This window comes from Corvus kubaryi, unplaced genomic scaffold (assembly GCF_017639235.1).
Source record: "Corvus kubaryi isolate FWS band 111438036 unplaced genomic scaffold, C.kubaryi_AGA036_p1.0 37391, whole genome shotgun sequence".
Classification (NCBI taxonomy): Eukaryota; Metazoa; Chordata; class Aves; order Passeriformes; family Corvidae; genus Corvus; species Corvus kubaryi.
This window is the reverse complement of record NW_024581130.1, coordinates 2,963,592-2,986,126: the sequence shown is the minus strand read 5'-3', so window position 1 is coordinate 2,986,126 and position 22,535 is coordinate 2,963,592. Positions and strand designations below refer to the sequence as shown.

Sequence of the window (22,535 nt, the reverse complement as noted above, 5' to 3'; positions counted from 1 at the left end):
TGTCACCTTTGAAAGACCAAAAGTAGCTCCCGCAGTCCATTGGTTGCCTTGCGTGCCTAAATTAGGCAGAGACCATGGAAAATCAATCAAGGTGACAGTATTTGTATGCAAAATGCTCACACAGGTCATATATATATATATATAGATACATAAATATATTTGTTGAGACTTGATCATTGCAGAGGCTTTGTGAAAACCCTGTGCATAGAATTCCATTTTACTGCATTTTAGCTGTGCAGCTACTAAGTTCCCATGATTTCCCCTAATTTTTCAATTAGAGACAAGCTAAAATTAAAACATGATTGCAGGATGGTTTTTCTTCCAAAAAATGAATTTGTTTCTTCCTCACTATTTTCAGATCTTACTCTGTGTTACAAAGCAAGTATATAAAAGTAGTTGTGTTCCTGAAGGGCAGCATTAACCATACCATTAAACTTGCAGATTACCGAGTAAATGACAACATTGCTCCAACTATTCCCTACAACCAGTCATATGACCAGAATACAGGTGGATCCTACAACAGCTCAGACAGAGGCAGTAGTACGTCTGGTGAGTACCTGCAGGGTTTTCCAAGCCTTAGGCTTTGTGGTGTTTGGATGCTGTAGCTGTAATTGGCAATATTTACTGGGCTTAGAGAAGGAGTGATGGGGAGAAATCCACTGACAGTAGATGTTGAACAGCACAAAAGCTGTCCTCCCAATAGGTGCCTATATTTCTGTTGCATCCTCATGATTGCTTAATGTCATCTAAATGTCAGTTAGTGACTGATTTTCCAAAGTTGTGAAAGTCATGAACTCGGATAGAGGTTGGATTTCCAAATGCTAATGGCCTCCTGGTTAATGTTATATTTTCCAGATGAGCAAGTCATAGAAATTTCTTCTCAACTGTCACCAAAAAAAAAAAAAAAGGATTTTAATTTATGTGTTACCTTCCTGGTACTTCAGTGTCGTTTTTTCCCATCTCTTGTGTCTACTTACCCAGTTCATGAACCAGCTGAAGATACCACAGCAGCTGAGTGATAACCCAACAGAGCTGCTTTAAGAAGTTTTTCACTTTTTAAATTAAACCCATGTATTTTATTGAGTAAAAAAGCATTCAGGCATACATAAAATTTTTATAGGTTTCAGTCCCTTTATGTCAAATTTATTCTTGTACATTGTTTAGATATAGACAGTAGACAAATTTTGTTTCTTTTTGGCATCTCCTCTACAAATGATGTAAAAAATCCTTTGTAAAAATCTTGAAACAAAACAGCATTTTGTGTTGACCAGAGCACTGAAATTGCACTCTGTACTTTGGGACCACTGAATATGTTTTAATTCAAAAGTTATGCTTTATCATTGTGGTATTACCTGTTCACTTCCAGGTTTGATTTCTGGTTGGGGTATATGAGCTAAACTAGAAACTACACATGGGCTTGGTTTGGGGCTTTACTGTAAGTCTGGTAGTTAGGCTGTGTTTATTTACATCAAACCAGTTACAGGGTGAGTTACAGCCATGAGTGCCCTGAACTTTACATCTACTAATCAAGATGAGGACTTCTCCCATTCTGTTCTGCTGTTGCCTTTGATAGTCCAGTTGCCTTAAGCCCAGCCTATGCTTTGTCCTGACCAGTTCTGACCAAGGCACAGTAGACATAAATATGTTGATGAGCCCTGCTGTGCTTCTGGATGATCTGAGTTCTCAGTGGCTGGGGTGAGATAAGCACAGCTCACAATTCGCCCAGCTGCTCAGTGGTTTTGTTCTGGGAGACAGCCTTTTGCCCATTCCCAGGTCTACAAGATCAGGATGTGGTTCTGAGCCTATGCTCTAAGATGTTAAGACTTGAAATCCAGCATGAAACATCTCAGGGGTATGAACCCACTCTAATTAAAAATGAGAGGGTGGTGTTCTCCATGCTGACACTTATTAGGGTTATTCATAACTAACAATTTATAGTCCTGTGCTAAGGACTCCAGGAAGAATGAAGCAAGGTGACCAAAGGAATAAATAAATTGTGTTGAACTATGTATATATCATGGTGCTCAGGGTACAGAATGCAGGTCGCCTTGGGATAGTTAGGGTCTTGCTTGACATACTGAGATAGCGGAAGAATAATTTTACGTCGCTAAAACGTGTATCTGGCACCTAGTGTGGGACAATAATAAACAGAACTGCTGTCTGTAAGAGTGGAAAATCTGAGACAGCAGAAGTTAAAAAAACAAGCTTCCTAAATCTCACTGCAGCATATTTAATCATGTGCATAAGGCTTTACTGTGATAATATAAAATCATGCTTCAGTTTAAGAGAGAAATGTGAAGGAGTCTAAAACATACTCGAAACTACAGCAGCTTTATCTACAATAAAGGAGTTACAATAGCAAAGAATTAAAATGTATATATACTAAGGAACAATTGTTGAGCCAGTTCTCATCATAGCCATGTCCAAACTTAAAATTTGAGACCACCTGAATAATTGGTCTTATTCAAAATTATTTGAACTGTTAAAGTGCATTGCTCTATTATGAGCTGTAATTTTCCAGTAAAGTAGTTGAAAACATTTGTGAAATACTTCATTGATCTTTATTTTTTTTTTCTGTTATTTTAGTTCTTCCAGTAATTATTTTCAGCTGCACCTGCCATTTAGACTAAAAGTAGTAATTTCATTGTGCCTAAAATGTTTCAGTGGACAAGTACAAATTACCTATATTCAGCGACTTAATGCAACAGTAGAACTTTAATAGATCATATCTGTATCATATTGTATTTTAGGTTCTGGCAATTAAGTAGGATAAAGGCACTTCAGAAAATATGTCTACAGCTCATTTGTTTTAGATGATAATCTTTAATGTAATTAACAGAAGTAGGAAGATCACTCTTAATGACATTGCTTGTAAAATTCATTTACGGTTTTATCGCATTTTGACTGTTTATTTTAAAAATCAAAGTTTTGTATCCCATGTGGTTTTTTCCGTGCTATGTAAAGTTTCTGGCTAAATTCAACCACTTAAAATGTAGATTAATTCTACGAAGAAGCTACAAGTACAAACTGGTGTAAAAAGGAGGAATGCCTGTTTGCTCCAAACTGAGCAAGACAGTAAATTCTCAAAGAATGCAAGAGCATCTGGGAGGGACTACAGTTATTTCCGTTTTCATAGCTGGTGCTGAGGAGAGACTTAAAAGCATTACACATGTGTGCTGCTTTTTATTCACAGGGAGTCAAGGGCACAAGAAGGGTGCTCGGACCCCAAAGGCTCCCAAGCAAGCGGGCATGAACTGGGCAGATCTTCTCCCACCCCCTCCAGCACATCCACCTCCTCACAGCAACAGTGAAGATTACAGTCTTTCAGTGGATGAAAGGTAAGAAAGATGAAGACATCCTCCATCTCCTGCTTTAATCACTAGTTAATTGAACTGTAATTTGCCCTACAAGCTGGCAGTGAGACCTTCCTCCAGCACTGTGCTGGTGCTGCTCGTTGAGCTGTAGCGTGGCAATTTGGAGAGCACTTACTGACAGTGGTGTGCGTCCACTCAGCACATCCTCACTGAGCTGTTCTCAAGAGCACAGAGAACAATGGTTTGTTTCTGGGCTATTAATACATGTATCAGATATGCTAATTACACAGTACAAATTTAAGTCCTTATTTTCTTAAAAAATTAATTTTAGCTATGACCAAGAAATTCCTTGTCCTGTGCCACCTGCAAGGATGTATCTGCAGCAGGATGAGCTAGAGGAAGAGGAAGAAGATGAGCGAGGTCCTACTCCACCTGTCCGAGGAGCAGCTTCCTCTCCAGCCGCTGTCTCCTATAGCCATCAGTCAACTGCCACTCTCACCCCCTCTCCCCAGGAAGAACTCCAGCCCATGTTACAGGACTGTCAGGAGGATCTGGGACACACACAACACCAACCTGACCGGAGGTGTGTGAATGCAAATGTAGCGAGAGAGATGTGACAAGAGTCGTCTGAGCCCCACTGAAAACTCCTGTTGAATTTAGTGAGGCCAACAATTTCCCCATTATTCTGTTACTCTTTAACTTCTAATTCAGGATGCTAGAACTATTTTAACCTAAGAAATAGGTAATTAAGTTGCTTTATTACTGTACCATGGGAAGGAATGCAGTATATCACTTTAGGGTACGTACGATGCTGACATAAGTTAAATTCACAGTCATCAGGTTATTAAAGTGGTATCGTTAACACAGCTTACCATATAATTACAGTTCCATTGTTTCCAATAGATTTACTGCATTATTACCATAAAATAGCATGCATTATTTCACAGTAACTGTGCAATTAACTTGTCACCAATATGTATGAATATATATAAATATACAATTTATATAACCTATAGATTTTCCTCCTCTCATAAATCCTAATACAGGAAATTACTGCTTGCAAAATTTTCTTAACATTTCCATCTAACCTTATTTAAAGGAATGACCAACATTAATAAAGATAGATATTTGCTACAGGGAAATCTTGTTTCTTCTCTGAGTTGCTTTTACAACTGTTTTGCATATAAACTCTCACAGCTTCTCTCCCATAAAACAGTGAATTCTGAATGAGCCCTTTTATGTATGGTGCTTACTTCTCTTGGCTTTTGTTAAGAAGGCACAGCTTTTCCATCCCAAATTATGAGCTTTTATTATTTTTTTCTGCCAGTGGTTTGCACATATTGTTTATTGTCACAAATATATACACTTACCTGCAGTATTCTGTGTAGAATTTCTATTTTTAGTAAAAAGCAAGCCTATTACAATGAAATTTATATGATTTTTCTGAGTAGACTGTAGAGCTCTGATTTTATCAACATATCTTACTGGATATTTATGGATGTATTTTCCAGAATGTTTTTTAAAATTTAGCTCATCTTTATGGCTCCCATTTTTTAAGTAGGCAGTAGTTATGCATCTTTTTTTTAAGGAGCCTATATCTGCTTTTACTTTAGCTCCCCACTACTTGATCTGCCTTGGTTTGTTTCCTTTACTGTTTATGGTGACACTTGTACCGTGCATCTTTTCCTCTATCTTCCTGTGTCTTTAAAATCACTCTGTTTATTAGTGGATGGCTGATTTCCTGTAGTTTCCATTGGCCCTGGTACGCTGGTCCACAGAAGTGTTCATTTTAATCACTTACATTTTCTGGGATATTAAAGAGGTTAAAGTAGCTGGACACAAATGGAAAAGGGAGAAGCTAAGTGACCGATAGTCATGAGTGACTTTCCAGAATCTCTGTGATTTTCTGGAGATTAGGATATGTGTCCTGACATACAGAATGGAGTAGACAAAAAGCAGATGTATACAAACATGCATAACCAGTCAGCAGCTGCCTGGAAAGTAGAAAGTTTGCTCAACACAAATACTCATGGCTGGTCACCATCAATGCCATCAAAAAGTAGTGGCATAAGGAGCTGGAAGGATGCTCCAATTTAAGCTCCTAGGACGTACAGCTTACTCTCTTTGTGGACTGAAAAAATAAAATGTATATTTATTTTGTCCCTCCTACCATGGTTAAGTCTAGCTTTGCTGAAAGTCTTAGAATTTGTTAGTGACTAAATTTGTCTTTTCCACTTTACTTTTTCAAACGTTGTTTCTTTCCTTTTTGCCGCATCCATCTCATCAGTTTAAAAAGAGTCATATAATTCTATTTATTTGATTTGTAAGGCTTTCCTGACTACCTGTTCCATCTACTGGTGTTGATATGACCCAGGGCTGCTGTTGAGGAATTGGGTGTACTGTGCTCAACAGCTGTAACCCGTTCTGGTAGGGGTGGGGTTCTGTTTCAAATGTGGTGTGGCAATACCTTCAAACTAAGAATACATTCCAAGTGGTGCCTTCCCATACTGATTTGGGGTGTCTTGTAAATGGTGGGTTTATAGTGAAAATAATGCCTGAAATACTGTTTGTCATACTTTTTATTAGGTTTACTCGTAGTTCTGGTGGGTATTATTTCGTTTGCTGGTCAGAACCAGGCATCTAGAATAGGATTCTGGTGGTGATGGTGTACTGTAATATTTCTCTGTCTGGTGAGCTTGCTAGAAATATAGCAAACTGAAATAGAAACCTGTGCTCTGGAAGAGTCAACAAGGAGAGCAAGAAACTAAAGATTTAGTGGGATAGCAGGTGATACCAGTGTTAAAGCCAGAGCTGAGATAGGAGACAATGTCACTGTTAAAGCGAGAACCTGCATCAGATAAAGGGGAAGAAGTATTGTTAATTCTCTATACCCGTGAACTAGCTGCTCTCAATTAACCTATCCTTAAAGGCTGGCAGCCAAACTACATTTTCAAGAACCCTAACATATTTTGTAACCAGTTGCCTGTCTTCTAATACCAAAACCTAGAGAATAGGCAAATATATCACAAGGACATTTGTCACAAGAGCTTTAAATTAAGACAGTAAAACTTTATTGGGCAAGGTCTCTAGTCAAAGCAAGTACAGATTCCAGGCAGCAACAAATTCTGGGATTTGGGGGTGCTTTTATAAATTGATTATTGGATATTCTTCATTCTGTTCAGTACTTAATACAGCAAGTGAAAAACAGTGGCTAGATTATGTAGTCCAGGGAAGATCCAATTTTCTCTTGCTATACAGTCTTAGGTTTTTCCTTGCTAACATTTCTTTCCAGAATTAATATGTATTCCCATTTATTAAAATTTAAAGAAAACCAAAATTGCAAAATTGCCCTCACAAAAGAGACGATTTAACTATGAGAGTCACCATTTCTCAATAAGATCATAAGAGAGCAAAGTTGACAAAGGAAAATTACTTTGAAATTTTTTTCAAAGCAGACTGAAGTAGAAATTCCTGGTGAGCACAGCCAACAGGAGAACCATTACTGCAGAAAGAGTGTTTTCCTGCCAGACGAATGGCAATCAAAGAGCGTGTCTGTGGCCCCGTGTCGACAATGTTGCTACCTGGAACTTCTGAGTGAAATATTAACCAATCTTGAACATTGATCTGATATCTTATACTTTGCCTCCTTAAGCTGGAGATACCATTACTGACAAATAAAGATCAAAATAAGTTAACCTATAGATCTATATGCATGTTGGTACCCCTAAGGCCTAGAACTAACGTTGCAGTAGAAAATTCTTCTATTTCACCACCTAGATCAATTTAAAAAATAATGAAATTGCGGTCTCTCTTTTCATATCTTTCTGAATCACCAGGATGGGTGGAGGGAAGATAATGTTAATGGAGCAATCTGTTTGGATAGATGCATCTCTTGGCATCGATAGTTTCAAGCTATATGTTTACAATTATTTCTCTTGCTTATACTCTCAAGGGTGCACAAATAGTTTTTTTAAATAGTCACATGACCTGCAAACAGCTCTTTGCTTAGCTCTACATGTGTTATTTAGGGAAAATGAACAGCTTTATCATTAAAGTCAGTGATAAAGGAACCGTATTTAAAAAAATCAGCTTTCTTTGTGATAGATTTCAAAGTACATAGCTGTCAGTTCTGATTTACAGCAAAAATATAAACTAAAAAAACAAACCCGAGCATTTCAGATATAAATTAGATTGATTTAAAAAGGCAGGTCAAGCTTGCTGGGAAATAAAGGAAGTATTTTCATCAATCTACTATTTCTTCTGACTTCATTATGTGATTTCAATTCTTCTCACCCTTGTATTTTTATGCAGACGTCAACCTGTGAGTCCTCCACCCCCTCCACGGCCCATCTCCCCACCTCATACCTACGGATACATCTCAGGGCCCTTGGTCTCTGACATGGATACGGATGCCCCAGAAGAGGAGGAGGATGAGGCAGACATCGAGGTTGCCAAGATGCAGAACAGGAGGCTCCTTTTGCGTGGCCTGGAGCAGACCCCTGCCTCCAGCGTGGGGGATCTGGAGAGCTCCGTGACGGGGTCCATGATCAATGGCTGGGGTTCAGCCTCTGAAGAAGACAACATCTCCAGCGGGCGCTCCAGCGTGAGCTCCTCTGACGGATCGTTTTTCACCGACGCCGATTTTGCACAGGCTGTGGCAGCAGCTGCGGAGTACGCAGGGCTCAAAGTAGCCAGACGGCAAATGCACGAGGCAGCAGGAGGTGAGTGGTCCTCTGCTCGATGGGAGAATTGAAAAAGTGGCCATTGTGAAATGAATCTGTCCACAGACGCGTTCTGAACTGCTGTTCTTAGGGTGTTTATAAGTCAGGAAGAGCCAGAAAAGGAGTTTTGGTGAAATAGTTCAAATAAATTGCTGCTCTGCATTGTTTTTCATAAGTAGTTCCTAGTTCTTTGGTCTCATTGATCGTGGACAAACATCCATCCTGCTGGTGGATTTATACTCAGAACTGAAGGAAAGGGAAAAGAAAAAGGATTACAGAATTCTATCTTTTCCCAGTATAAGGCTCCCAGTGTTTTCAGTCACTCTACAAGAGAAGATTTAATCCCTGTCTATTGAAGTGTCCAAATAAATAGTAAACCTTTAGAGTTCTATTTTTGCTGGATTGGAATTTTTTTTTCTTTTGAGGAATTCTGTTCAGGCTTTTACTGTTGTATTATTGGGATGAACTGGCTTTGTGTTGGTTTCATATTTTGACAGCTGTTATGAGTAGCATTTTAGATTGTAGGTTGTGCATATGCAGCAGAGCCTTATGCATATGTTTGGTTTTTTCCTTTTTCCTTTCTCCTGAATCACCACTGAACATATAAGACATGATATTTGAAATATTTCATTTTTACAACATGCTGGATACTAGTAGCACTGGCTATATACAGGTAATCAGTAACCTGACTAGGCCAAATGGATATTTTTATAGTTCAACTAAGAAATAAGAACACAGCAGGCTGGGATACAAGTTACAGGCAGATCCATGAATGTTTTGACAATCAATCCTATTAAACTGCCAGGCCTGGAGAAGAGGTACTCTGTCACAACTGTGTCCACCCTGACTCCACAGATTTTCAACCTTCCTGCCATCTCTGACATCCTCTCCCGGTTAACAGTCCTTTGTTTCATTTCAACACAGCTGTTCATCATGAAGAGTGAGAGGGGAGGTAATTTAGTAATTCTGGATTAAATCCTGACCAGTTGAAGTAGGTGGCAAAACTCCCATTTGTACCCACGGGGCCAGGATTTTAATCCATTTTGTACACAGAAATTCCTATAAATATGTGTAGAGACTTACATATTTAGAAAAGGTCTTTTTACATCTGGTTGCTGATATTTTTGCAACAGTTAAGCTCATACTATGCAGCAGTTTGTATACATTGGTATTACATGTGCCTGACTGCATATCCTTAAAATGTGACCCTTCTTACTGCAAATAATCTATGATAAAATGCCAGTCATCCAGGCTCAATGCATTCCTGAAAATTCACTCAAAGTGGCAGCAGGGACTTCAGTACCTGAGACCTGCTGGTGACTTGCTCTGCTTTTGACAGGGAATGACCTCATGTGGCCTGAGCTAGGGAAGGGGAAACCTGTCTTGAAAGGGAAACATTCTGCTCTTTCCAGAAACTGGCAGGGTAGGAATCCTGCTCGTGCTTGCCTGCTGATGGATTTCGTGCTCCTGGGGCAGGAACTACCAGCTACCAAGCAGCTGGATAATTTCTGTTCAACCAAGCCAGCCTGCCTAATGATAGGATAGCAAATGCTTCGATTTAGTTACAGCTCATTCCAAAACTGGATGAGCTTTACTATTGTTTCGACAGTGTATTTTTAGGTTTTGTACAGCTACAGCATTCTGATGTGAAAAGAGAAAGTATGAAAGGTTTTATTTTAGGTAAGAAAAATAACTTCTATTGTCCTATAACCACTTGCAGGCCGTAGACATTTTCATGCATCACACTGTCCCAGACCCACCAGCCCTGTATCCACCGACAGCAACATGAGTGCTGTTGTCATACAGAAGGTCCGACCTGCCAAAAAGCAAAAACACCAGCCAGGACATCTGCGCAGAGAAGTCTACACAGATGGTGAGTCCACTGAAATGGGTGAGAGCCTCAGTGAACCTTTCTAAATATCCATTCAGTGCGTGTGTGTGAAATTTTTCCACAGAGATAACGCTGTGTTTCAGAATTCAGTGATTTGTGTTTCCTGTTGCTAAACACACTGAACAGTTTAATCATTTTAAATGCCAGAGTTCCTTAATACTGTACATTGATGCTTCCACTCCAGAGCCTTGCACCTGTTTTCTATAGTGTCCTAATCGGCTAATTACCGCCATTATTTAAGAGCCCAGATAGCTTAAATAGTACAGTCATTGAGAATAATGTGTGGTTAGGATTAAAATCTTCATTCATGTGACTGACTATTAAAACCTTCAGTATGTGTCTTTTCCTGAAAAAAAACCAAATCACCATTCAAATGGTGGACAACACAAGTCAGCGAATTGTAATCCTGACCACAGCATTGTTGCAAGCAGTTACTTTATGAGTGAAAGCAAAATCTAATCATCTTCTCTCGTGCCTTCACACACAATATCAACTCTTGCTGAAAAGGCAGTGCTTGTATTCTCTTGGGGGTGTAGGATGATAATGCAAACATTGTGATGTTGTCTAGAGAGAGCCTTTAATGAAAATGCCTCAGGTGGTGCAGCTTTTATTAAAGCACTGCCTTCCAGTTGTATAAAACAATCCGTGGGCTTTGTTGGAAATTCATGTAAGATAAATTCCCCAAGACTTAACCCATCTTGTCAAGTTTGCTGAATTTGCTAACAGGAGGGAGATGTGGGGGAAGGGGAGGGGAGGGAAGGGAAAAGGAAAGAAGGACAGAGCTCCCCACCTCCTGCTTCTCTGCAACAACAATCTGATTAGGACTTTCATTACCAGTCTGAAATTTTTCAAAGAGGGGCATCATTTGCCATTATCATATGAAAGCCTAATATTATAGATCCTTATCCAGGGTTACAAGAAGGGAGTTTTGAAACCACTTCTCCCTGTGATTCCTGCCACTTGACGAAAAAATTTAATACAAAGCTCAAAGCACGATGAGCAGAAGTAATTTAGCAATGAGTGGTTGTCCGTGCCATTATCTGTACTTTATTCCAAGTATTTTCTCTCCGTAGCATCTATCTGATATTAGACTGCGTTAAATGCTGGCATGACACAGTGCACCTGGGCCTCTTGGCTTGTGCCCAGGCCCCTTCTGTCAGCGAAACTGAGCTGTTGGAATATTATCTGATTTCAAGGGGTTATTACAGTGGTTTTGTGCATGTTTGCTTCTGTGAAAGGACAACACAAGGTGTAAATCCCAAAACTGTACCAGAAACGTTACGTTTATGAGACTCTCGTAATGGCGTTTCACAGGATTTTATTGACATTTTATCAGCTTTTATTCTCTTGAAGAGAATGCTCTTAACTGAGTAATTGGCAAAGCATCAAGCCTCAATACAAACACAATAGCTAGGACATCAGAAATAAATAAATAAAGGTGTTTTATGTGGCCATTTGCTTCTAACACAGGGATAAATGAGAGATGGACCTGTATTTGATGACAGGTTTTTGTCAAAGTAGTTATACAAAGCTAAATCATAGAGCCATTGTTATTAGATATTGCAATATAGATTTGACAATCATGATCAATATTTGTTTTGTGTTACGTAGCACCTGCTTACTTCAGCATATTTTCTAATTAGGTAAGAATTTCCACTAACCTCTTTATAGTGAAATACAGTGTGGTCATTCAGGGAATAGCAAATTATGGCTTTAATTCCTGCAGATCTAATAAGATCCAGTTCAAAGGTTGAAGGATTTTTTTGGTTTAGATTTTTTCTTTTTAATTATTATTTTTTCCCCTCAGTCTGTTTGCATAAGCATATTTGGAACCTTACTGTTGATTCTAACCATTCACTTTAATAGCCACATCTAGAATATTGTGACCCTTCAGAATTAGTTATAAAATAACATCTACTGATTGTTTTCCTTAGGTGGAGAAAAGTCATATGGATGCATGAATGAAACATTTCAGCACAATTGACCTTTCTGAGATATACTTAGGTTTTTATACTGGATTGATGTTACACGATTATTTATCTTTTTTATAAAGGAGTGCCTCATACAGAGTTGCTTTTTTTTCCTCATAATGAGTGAACATGCATGTTTTTGCAGTAGTAGGGGGAAAAAAGCAGAAGCATTCAAGAAATACTAAAAACACAAAAATACATTCCTTCTTTACCTTCTCAGCCTTTAAAATGGAATTTTAAAGAATTGTATATAAAGAATTTTCTACTGTTCCCAAATTACCTGAATTATTACTTGCTAACACTTCTATGAAATACGGGTGTAATGAAGAATTTAAACGATTAGTTGACAGGGAGGATATATAAATAAATTAAAGATTTTCATGAATGGTTGAAAATGCTAGGAGTATTATCAATAGCAATATATATGTCTTAAAAAATTCTCTATTTTATTTTCTTCATACAGAAAAATTTGTGAAAGAGGTTGGTCTTTCTGAAGGTGTGTGTTTCTTAATAACATAGCAATAAAAGACCTACTACTACCTATTTTTAAATAAAGGAGGGTGCTCTATGATCTACTCTGCATTGTCCAAGTAGTAAAAATTATGTATTTTCTGTGAGCACTGGTTCAAGTCAGTTGCTCCTTCATGTGGGATGGGATTTCAGCTCACTTGTTTTGTTCCTTGACAGTCATCCAGGCAGTGAAATGTTCTTCATATTTGTTGCTAAAAATCTTTGCTCAGTAGGTGGTAAGGATTAAAATGTATGCATTTTTAATTGCTCTTCATCTAGCCTTTTAAGACAGTTTACTAAGAATGCATTACAAGAACCAACTAGCAGATGTACCCTCCTTCTCAACCTTGTCTGACCTACTTACATATTTAATTTAGAAAACCAAACTTTAAAAAATACGTTTGTTTTTTCTAAATATATATATATGAGAGTCTCTTCTGAACTGTCTTGAATTGATTTATCAGTTGTTACAAGCCCTCAGAATTGTGTTTAGATAAAAAGGATAAAAGTACTTTGCCATTGTTCTGATTCAGTAGGTCTTTCAATAGAAATTATGCCATTCACAGTTCACATGAGATTTTAAATCCTGATGCTTCTTTAAATCTCTGAGTGACAAAAAATACTAACCAGTTTTGCAGCTAACTGGCTGAGACTGTAACTGATTTATTTAGCTGTGTTATCAATCACATGATGTGAGGGCAGCTGAATTTCTCACAAAAGGCAATTGAACATCTGCCAGATATTCCTCGAATATTCACTTGGAAATGTTAAGCCTTTATGCATGCCAACACCATTTGTACTTTTGTCTCCCTCTGCCTGTGCAGTACAAAAAAATCTACTCTGTATGAAGCAAATTTAGCAAGGTAGAAAATAAGGAGGAATGCATTTCTTACCTCTGCTAAAAATCAGCTTGTTATTGAATTTTAATAATTTTCAGATGCTTGCCTCTTCTCAGTCCTTACTTCTGAGTGCATTATGAGATATTTTGTAAATACTGATTTTGTTACTTGAGGGAGGTTTTTTGGAGTGAAAATTGTTTTGATAATTATGCAAATGTACTTAAAAGAAAAAAAAAAAAGCAACAGCCCTCAGCTTTTATGCATCACTTTGGGTTTTGCTGTATTGATTTGTTCATCCAATTATTCTGTACAGTGTGAGCCATATTTCTTGAGAGACAAAGCATGAAAACAACTTCAGTACATGAATAATAGCTCAGATTATGACGTGTCTGGGAATCTTAAATGCTGTCTAAGTTTTTTTAAAGTCAGGAACAATCTTGAGTTTTGCACACCGGCATGAATGTGCAATAGGCAAAAAAGTCACTTTGTATCTTAGAGAATGATAGAATGGCCTAGGTTAGAAGGAACCTCAAACGTTATCTGCTTCCAACCCCCCTGCTGTGGGCAGGGACAGCTCCCACTAGACCAGGTTGCTCAGAGCCCCATCCAGCCTGGCCTTGAAAACTTCCAGGGATCGTCTTCAGTATTGCATCAAATCTGTAGCTGCTGTTTTCTTCAGGGTGTGACTCTGAAAATCTGCAGGCTGATAGAGTTTAAAAGAGAGAGTTGTCTTATGAAGCCTAATTCCCTCATTGGTCACTACTTAACAATTTTTTTGTGCTTATTTGTGGCTTCTCCACTTTAGTATCAAACTAATTTAGCAGATTATTTTTCCTCAATACTGTTTTGCTTATCCCGTGGTTCCTGTATGTGTTCTCATTTAGAAAATTATGGTCTCTCCTTTCAAAAGACACACATGGAAGGTTTCTGCTGTAGGCTGTGCTACAAAATGGCATCCATTAATTGTTTGAGTTACGTGGGAAGCAGGGTAACAGCAATACATAGACATGAATGAAACGTGAGCACAGCTGACCTTTAACAAATACTTCTGAGTTCTTTGTATTGGTTTGATGTTGCTTTGTGATTTATTTTTTATTCCTTACAATGGAAGCTTCCATTTTGCTTTTAATAAGAAGTGTGCCAGTTTGTACTCGAGGAGGCAGATTGAATCTGGATTTTCTCTGTGATCTGAGCTGTTAAAATAAATACCACAGGGGTGTAATAGTGTTGACCTCTGAAAGGGATTTTTTTTTCCTCTGTAAAGGATTCTTCTCTGTCAGAAGTACTGTGTTATAATGAAGATTTTTATAGTTTCCCTGCAGGTTGCAAAAATGTTCTTGAAAGAGAATATCAATTTTCTTTAGTTATTACTGTACCATAGAGCTGCTGCCAGTTTATGAAACTTTTTATATCAATGCATCTTCCCTTTCCATAGTCAAGATTCAACACCACTTTGTTCATTGTCCTGTGTAGCCAGATAGGATTCTTGAACAGAGTAGTTTGTTCCAAGCTGTATTTTATAGGCTACAGGAATGTTCCTTCCCTTTGGTATTCATTTATCCAGTGCACCGCCAAGCCACATCTGCTGGACACTGGCTCTTAGGGTGGCTGAAAAGGCTGATGTTGGATATCTACGCTCCCTTTACATCAGCAGGCTCAAGAGAAGGGCTATTCAGTGCTTTATTACAGAGAAAGTTAGTGGAGCATGTTGAGACACATGATATTGCATTGCTGGGGTAGAGTTAATTTCTTCTCAGCAGCTGTTAAGGTGCTTTGTTTTGGATTTAGAATGAGAATGGTGGTGATGATGGTTTTTTGCCAAGTTGTGTTTATCCTAAGTCAAAGCCTTTTTTTTTTTCCTTGTCTCATGCTCTGCCAGTGAGGAGGTGCACAGAAGAAACTGGGAGGGAGCATAGCTCAGACAGGTGGCCCGAACTGACCCAAGGGATATTCCACACCACAGAACATCATGTCCAGTATAGAAACTGGGGATTTACCCAGAGGGGCCCATCTGGGTTCAGGAAGGGGGTCTGGCATTGGTCAGTGGGTGGTGACCAATTGGGTGACCAGTGGGTGGTGAGCAATTGCATTGTGTATCACCTGTTTTTTCCCTTATTATTATCATTATTATTTTGTTTACCATTATTATATTATTTTACTTTTATTTTCAATTATTAAACTATTCTTATCTCAACATACGAGTTTTACTTTGATTCTCCTCCCCATTCCACTGGGGTGGGAGAAGAGAGGTGGGAGGTCGAGTGAGCAGCTGAGAGGAGATTCATCTCCAGCTCGGTTTAAAACCATGACAGTAGTTTTTAGTGCCCAACATGCACCCCAAAGGGTTGAGATAAGGACAAATCCAACAAGAGTATGTTTAAAGAAAAGCATCTGTGGTTCCAGAAGCCTACACTTCTGAGTTTGAGTATCTTCATCCACTTCTAAATCAGTGTGTCCTCTTCGGAGGGAAGACATGCTGTGAGAAGGAAATTTTCCTCAAGAACGAAAGTATTGTTGGAATCTCCACAGGCTAATTCAGAATTTGTGTTATCTTTTAAGCCTTGTCCAAGTTCTGTAATCACTATCAGTGTTCTGTGAGAGATGAGGTCCATCTCCAGCCTTGCTTTTGCAGAACAGTTCTTGTGCTCAATAAGCTTTAGTCTGGATTGACATGGTCTTACGCACTGGGCTTTCAAGGAGCATACTACACACAACTCTGAGACCTTAGGCAGACTTCACGGGAATTTTCATGTGATTGCTGAATTGTAAGAGGTTATATACTTCTTCAGACCAACACTTTTTGCAGTAGATATTGACACTTAAGATCATCTGGCTGTGGGTCTTTGTGATCCAGAAATTCAAATTTACATCTACAGGGCTGGGCAACCCAGTGGAAGTAGTTTGGTTTGCTCTTTGGTGGCAGGACCTCACAGGCCATTTTTAGAAGAGGTAGCCTGAGTGCTACTCTGATGGCTGGAATTACAGACTTTCACTGCTGAGGCTGTGTACTGAGCAGAGGTTGCCTCTCTAAACCATGTTTAACAGTTACAGATAACAAAGGAATGCAACATAACTGATCCCGTGCTTTCTTGACAAGTATGTTGTAAGTCTTGGTGCTGTGACCACTTCCCTGTGAGCCTGTTCCAGTGCCCAACCACTCTCTGGGTAAAGAGCATTTCCAGTCTAAACCTCCCCTTCATTTTGATTCAGCCACTTAGTTTATCCAAGCTTACATTATGCCTTCTTAGGTTTTGAAAATGACAGTCCTTTTTCTTAAAATATATCTGCAAATAGTGAGTGTTAAGTGGATACTTAAAATTAAGTCTCAGTATTTCAATTGTTTACCTTTAGCTGCTCTCCAAGACTGATGTTCCCCTAACTGCTCAAGTTCAACAAACAAACTACCCTGATGGGATTTTTTGTTTGGTTGGTTTGTTTTGGGTTTTTTTCCACCAACACAGTGGAGTTACTGCAGCAGGATATCATTTCCCTGAAGTATGTCCAACCTTATGAACCATACCTTTTGATATCTTTCTTCCTCATCATTCCAATCCAGCCAATTGATAAAATTTCCTGTCTTGTTTAAAACAGGTCAAGGATAATTCCAAGATATGTCACCAGGTGAACGTGGTTGATGGTTCCTAGTAAGCTTGCAGAGCACTGAATTCTGCATTGCTTCACCTTTCCAAAGGGCAGATTCAAGTCACTCATGCTTTGTGTCACTGGAAAACCTCTCAAAAATGTCTGGCATGTGCCATATCTGAACTTATATGTATATATTAGAGACTTGTTTTGTCTTACTCAGGAGTGTTACCTTTATTTTTGACCCATTTTATGTAAATGTCAGTTGAAATATTCTCTTGAATAGACTGAGAAGTAACTGTATATATAGTGATTGTGTTTGAAAAACACAGCTGCTTCCAGATTTTTGTGGAAATAGAAATGCACACTATTACAAAATGCTGAAGTTACAATTTTTAATAGTGAAGGGTTTTTTTCTAGTAATTTCAGTTGAGAATATTAACCTCATCTCACTTTTTTTAACCTGTTGTTCTCTTATATCCCTGTGAATTGTGCCTACAGCTTTATTGTGAACTGCTTTTGTATTGCCACTTCTTGCTTGGCTCCTATATTTTTTTCTTCACATTTTACATTCCACAGAGCACTGTTGTATCCTGATGAACATTTTACATATTCTAGTTTTATGTCCTAATGCAAGAATAGAAAAATATAACTAAGTAAATTATATTTGGGTTTTATAAATAGTATTTTAAAATATACAGAATTTTAGAACCCCTTAAGTTGTGCTAATTTACAGAGCCAAATTCAGAAGTCTTTGTGTGTCTTTTCTTCTTTTTTTGTTTTTTTCTGAGAGCTTATTACTTCATTGACTGACTGTGGTTTTTTCTTTAGTATGTTATGACATACCCTCAGACACCAAGGATATGTGTGTTACTTTAACCTATTGTTTTAAAAGAAGAGTGCAATACCACATATAGTTTATCCTTGCATATGTCAGCAATGCATCTGATACACATTCTTACATCCCAGCCTGTTTGCTTTAATGCTCACTACACTGAAGACCTTGAGCACCTGCAGCACAAGCTGCTGTATTCTTGAATGGACTTAGCAAAAAATGATAAATATCAGGAAGGATATGTTATTATCCTTAACTCTTTGTTGATACCCATAACTGGTGTTAATATCCAAGTGCCTAAAGTTTATTGCAGTTTTTAGTAATGGTTTTTAAGAAAATATTGTGATTTGAAAAGGCAGTTAGAGGTCTTCCTTTGTGTTTTTAAAGCTCAAGCTTTTGAAAAAATACCCATCAGCAGTTTTAACAGTAGCATAATACTTTTTGGGGTGGAGAGAGAAGGGCAGAGGGAGGGCTGAAAATAACCAAGAGCATCTGTTTCTTCAGTTCAAGTTAAATATTATTTCTTCATTTCACTGGTGCGTGATGTCACCGCAATGACTCTTCTCTCTCACCTTCCTAGACTTGCCACCTCCTCCTGTGCCACCTCCAGCCATAAAATCCCCGACGGCCCAGTCCAAGGCGCAGCTGGAGGTGCGGCCGGTCGTGCTGCCCAAGCTCGCTGCCATGGACGCGAGGACAGACAGGTCGGCCGAGAGGAAAGGAGCGAGCTACAAGGGGAGGGACGGGGCGGAGGGCAGGCAGCATCCCGACGGGCGCACGCACTCGGGGGAGCGCAGGGAAGCCCAGGAGCAGCCCGGCGACGGCAAACTGCGAGCAAGCAAAGCACCAAAACGAGACGGCACACCAGCAAAAACCCATCTTCTTCAAGGTCATTCTGCCTGCTCGGGGTTATCTGGGGTGCTGGGTGTTGGTCACTGGGAACTTGGCAGGCTGCTGAAGAGAAGTTAGAGCTGCTGAATTGCCACTAGTGTTAATGTGGGTCACACGGCAGGTTCTTGTTAGGGGAGAACAGAAATACAAGCTCATTACAAGCTTACAAAACATTCTTTTTCTATCTTGCTGCCCTCAGACCCATCATGTATTAAAGCTAATGCTGGGGAAAGCAGAAAGAAATATTCCTTAAGAGTTGTAAGGATCAGTGTCCCTGCTCCTACCACACACTTGTAGTCTAGTTATATTTAATGTTTCTCATTATGATCTGCTTTATAAGGGAACTGAGTGAAGTCAGACCGTAGATCTGTAAGAAAGAAACTTAACTTTTCTACAAAAGGATTAGCACTTAGCCCATTTTGCCAATTTGTAGAGGACAAAAGGGCCAGAATGATGCCTGGTCCTGTTTCAAAAGTAAGAAAGCCCTAGTAGTTGTGGATTAATTATAAATACTAACTGGCATGGCATTATACGAGCCAGCCCTGAGCAAAGTAATCTCTTATATATGGAAAGTGGTAAGTTTACTCATTAATGGAACGTGCCAAGTGTTCACTAAGAGCACAGATTGATACAAATGACTGGTCCTTTCTACCTACAGGTATTTAGGGATAATATCAGGGGAATTTGGGTAGTAAGTTGGTTAAATGGGTGCATGAATAGAAGTTTGATTACAGTGGATTGCTACAGAGAAAAGTTATTAGAATGCTACCACAGAGGATGGTGGTGAAATTTTAAAGCATGGTGACTAATTGTGTCCCAAATTCAGCCTGAGAAATGCAGGGTCCAGTATTTAGGTGGATTGAGTTCCTTGTATCATATGTGTATTCTCATTTCCTCTTACTCTGTCACACTGAATATATACTGCAGGGAGTGGGGTTCTTTTCATTTTCCTGTAGAACACAGACCAGGGATCCTAAATTGAAATGAAATGGACACTAATCATGAATTAGTTTTTCTGTGGTGAACGTTACCATGTAAAGACTATAAATTTCCTTGAGAAAGCTTCTGTAATGCTGTTATGGAAGCAGCATATTTCATGTTCTTGTCAGGCATCACTTCCAACCTCCTGAGAATCATAAAAAGTAAATCAGCTGCATGCAGAAATTTTAGGTTCACTATCTCTGGGCTTGTAAACATAACAATGTGTGCATTTAATTATACAGAGGACATCCTGCCATATTCTAGACCAACGTTTCCAACATCAAATAATCCGAGAGATCCCAGCTCCTCCAGCTCCATGTCATCGAGAGGGTCAGGAGGCAGACAGAGGGATCAAGCAAATCTAGCCCGAAGGAATGTTGCAGAAATGCAAGTACTGGGAGCCTATGAACAAGGAGAAGAGGAAGAAGAAGAAGAGATGGAGGTAACTGCAGTTTTAATACTGAAGATGACTACAATAAGGCTGGTTTTGTTTTTAGACAGATGCCAGGAAAAAACACTTTTGAAGCAGAAATATTTCTGTTCAGGAAAATAAGTGCATTTAGCTGTCCATTAATGTTGTGCCCAATCCAAGTAAATAAACTTCAAGAATGTGCCAAAACCATAGAAACCAAGTAATACATAGTATAATGTAATTGTCACCACACTAAAACTTATGGAACAGAACTTGCAGAAATACAGTATTTTGAAGAGCACATTACCCAGATTCTTTCAAAACTGAAAATATAGAACTAGAGCATCTAAGAATACCATGACATTGCTTTTCACATCTTTTGACAGTTTATCATTGTAGATTTTATTAGATATTGAGACATGAACTTTTTTCTTTTTCTGCCTAATGATATTGATTCAATTTAAATACTGGTTGTAGATAGGGTGGCCAACATACAGTCACACTGCTGTGCATAATTAAAATTAGTAATTATCATTTAAAGGTAGCAAATCTCTAAGAAGTATGTAAACCAAATTTTAAATAATAAAGTTTAACATGTAGTAATTTTTGTCCTCTTTTTTTTAATACAGGAAACAGAAAGCTGAAGACAACAACATGTACTGTAACAGGCTTTTAAAATCTAATCAGAAAAAAAATAAATCACTTAAGATGCCTCAAGTCTGATGATGTTTGACGCCAGAAATAATGTTCAGTGCAATCAGAGTGTACAATTTTTCCTTTTTCCTCATGCCATCAGAATGCTAGTTTTTGTTTTATTCTTTCTTTGTAAACCCTCCTCACTAGGAAGGGCCCTCGCCTATTCCGTAACCATGAGCGCATCACCTTTGCTGCCCGAGCAGGCAGGGAAGCTGCTCTTCGAGGTGCTTGGGCCAGCTGCTGCTTCAGGATTAGAACAGAAGGGAATGCCAGGGCCTGGCACTCCAAGGTTCCTCCCCAGCGAGGCGGTGCTCAGTGCACTGCCTGCTCACCAGTGAGCCAGTCGGTAACAGCGCAAGTGACACGGCAGCGATCAGAGAGGTCCCCAGAGTGAACGAGCTGCAGAACATTCTGTGGTTCTCGGGGTTTCACTGTAGTCTGCAGCCAGTGCAAATGGTATCTTGCAGTTTTAATACAGACTGTGTGTCTTGTTTTCTGCCAGTCTCTTGCTAACCTTTTGCAGATGATACAGTTTGACAAATGAAAGTAAAATTAATTTGGGACAAGGTGGCTCTTATTGTAAATATGTACTCATTTTAAACCCCTGTGGTACTTTGATTTGTCTTTCCATTTTCATCATTAAATACATTCTTATTAAAAATGTCCTTTGGGATAGGTAGGAGGTAAGCCAGTGTGATTGCTATTTGCCTAATCATAGGATGAGCAAGTTTATCTGAAACTTTTTTCTAATTTTCAGCCTCAACAATGCTTATGAAAAGAAAACCAATGGACATTTTTAATAATGATTAGGTAATACCATCAACTGTTACTGGCCCAAATCTCAGACCTCTACTTGTGTCAATTCACCTTAAAGAAGAAGTGCCACTTAAAGAAGTTTTGTTTGATCTTGGCAATGAATTTTTTTGTAATGCACTGCTTATCTTTTTTTTTTTTTTGGTTTTAAAAGCACAATCACTAAACTTTGTTTGTAAACCATTGTAACTATTAATCTTTTTTTTTGTCTTATTGAAAATGTTAAGCATTTGTTTTGGGATATTTTTCATCTTTTTGTTAATGCTCTATGTTTGTATTTGGAATATTTGAATGATGACAGATGGTAAAGTAACAAACGTAAATGTGGGCCATAATCAAAACACTTCTCACTTTTCCTGGACTTACAGAAAATTACCAATTTTTCTGTGTCCTCTCTCAACATTGGATTATCATTAAAGCTGAAATAGAGGCATTAGTTGCATTGAATTTGCCAAATGATGTCCTCTGTCTGTAGATTTTTCTGATCTTTTTTGTAATTATAAAATTTCTTTGTCATTGGTGCTAATGGAAAAATGTGTGTTTGTTTATTGACAGCTATCAGGACTAGCCCCAATGAAAAAAAAAAAAAAAGAAAAAAAAAGAAAAAAAAGTGTTTTGGTGTTTACCGAGGACTGAAATTTTTCATTTAGCTAATTTTTAAAGAAAGGTTCCATAGAAAGGGTGTGCAGTACTAAAGGAAAAATCCATGTGATTAATGTTTTCATTATGTTCATGTAAGAAACCTCATATTTTAGCCATAATTTTGCATACTGAGGATCCAATAATCAGAAAAGTAATTTTTGTCACATTATTTATTAAAAATGTTCTCAAATACATTATCTTTCCTGCGTAATTTCTTGTCTTCCCTGAAGCATAATTTTGGGGGCAACTCTAATCTTGTTTCTATTGGCAAGAGCCAGGATCTGTTCCACTGTAATCATGCAGCTACCGTAGCATGAGCAAGGTGGGAGAGCTGGATGAAGCCTAAGATTTTGCATAATTACAATTGATTGCCTTAAAGATCTGATTTCTGGGTACTTCATGAACTGTGATAATGAAAACTTCTCTCAGCCTGCCAAA

General features: G+C 38.5%; 1 protein-coding gene across 8 annotated transcripts in view; it reads left to right on the top strand.

Annotated features, from left to right (window-relative positions):
• The window catches only part of ROBO1 (roundabout guidance receptor 1), a 699,448-nt gene extending 677,157 nt beyond the window's left edge, over positions 1–22,291 (top strand). For 7 of the 8 annotated variants that reach the window (XM_042037872.1, XM_042037877.1, XM_042037871.1 and 4 more), the window contains 8 exons: positions 442–549; positions 3,194–3,338; positions 3,646–3,897; positions 7,626–8,035; positions 9,756–9,908; positions 18,243–18,551; positions 19,777–19,976; positions 20,576–22,291. In XM_042037872.1, coding sequence (XP_041893806.1) covers positions 442–549; positions 3,194–3,338; positions 3,646–3,897; positions 7,626–8,035; positions 9,756–9,908; positions 18,243–18,551; positions 19,777–19,976; positions 20,576–20,590 — 1,592 coding nt within the window. In that variant the 3' untranslated portion in view covers positions 20,591–22,291. The remainder of the gene's footprint in view (positions 1–441; positions 550–3,193; positions 3,339–3,645; positions 3,898–7,625; positions 8,036–9,755; positions 9,909–18,242; positions 18,552–19,776; positions 19,977–20,575) is intronic. The other variant, XM_042037876.1, reaches the window with a different exon arrangement.
• Positions 22,292–22,535: the final 244 nt, after the last annotated feature.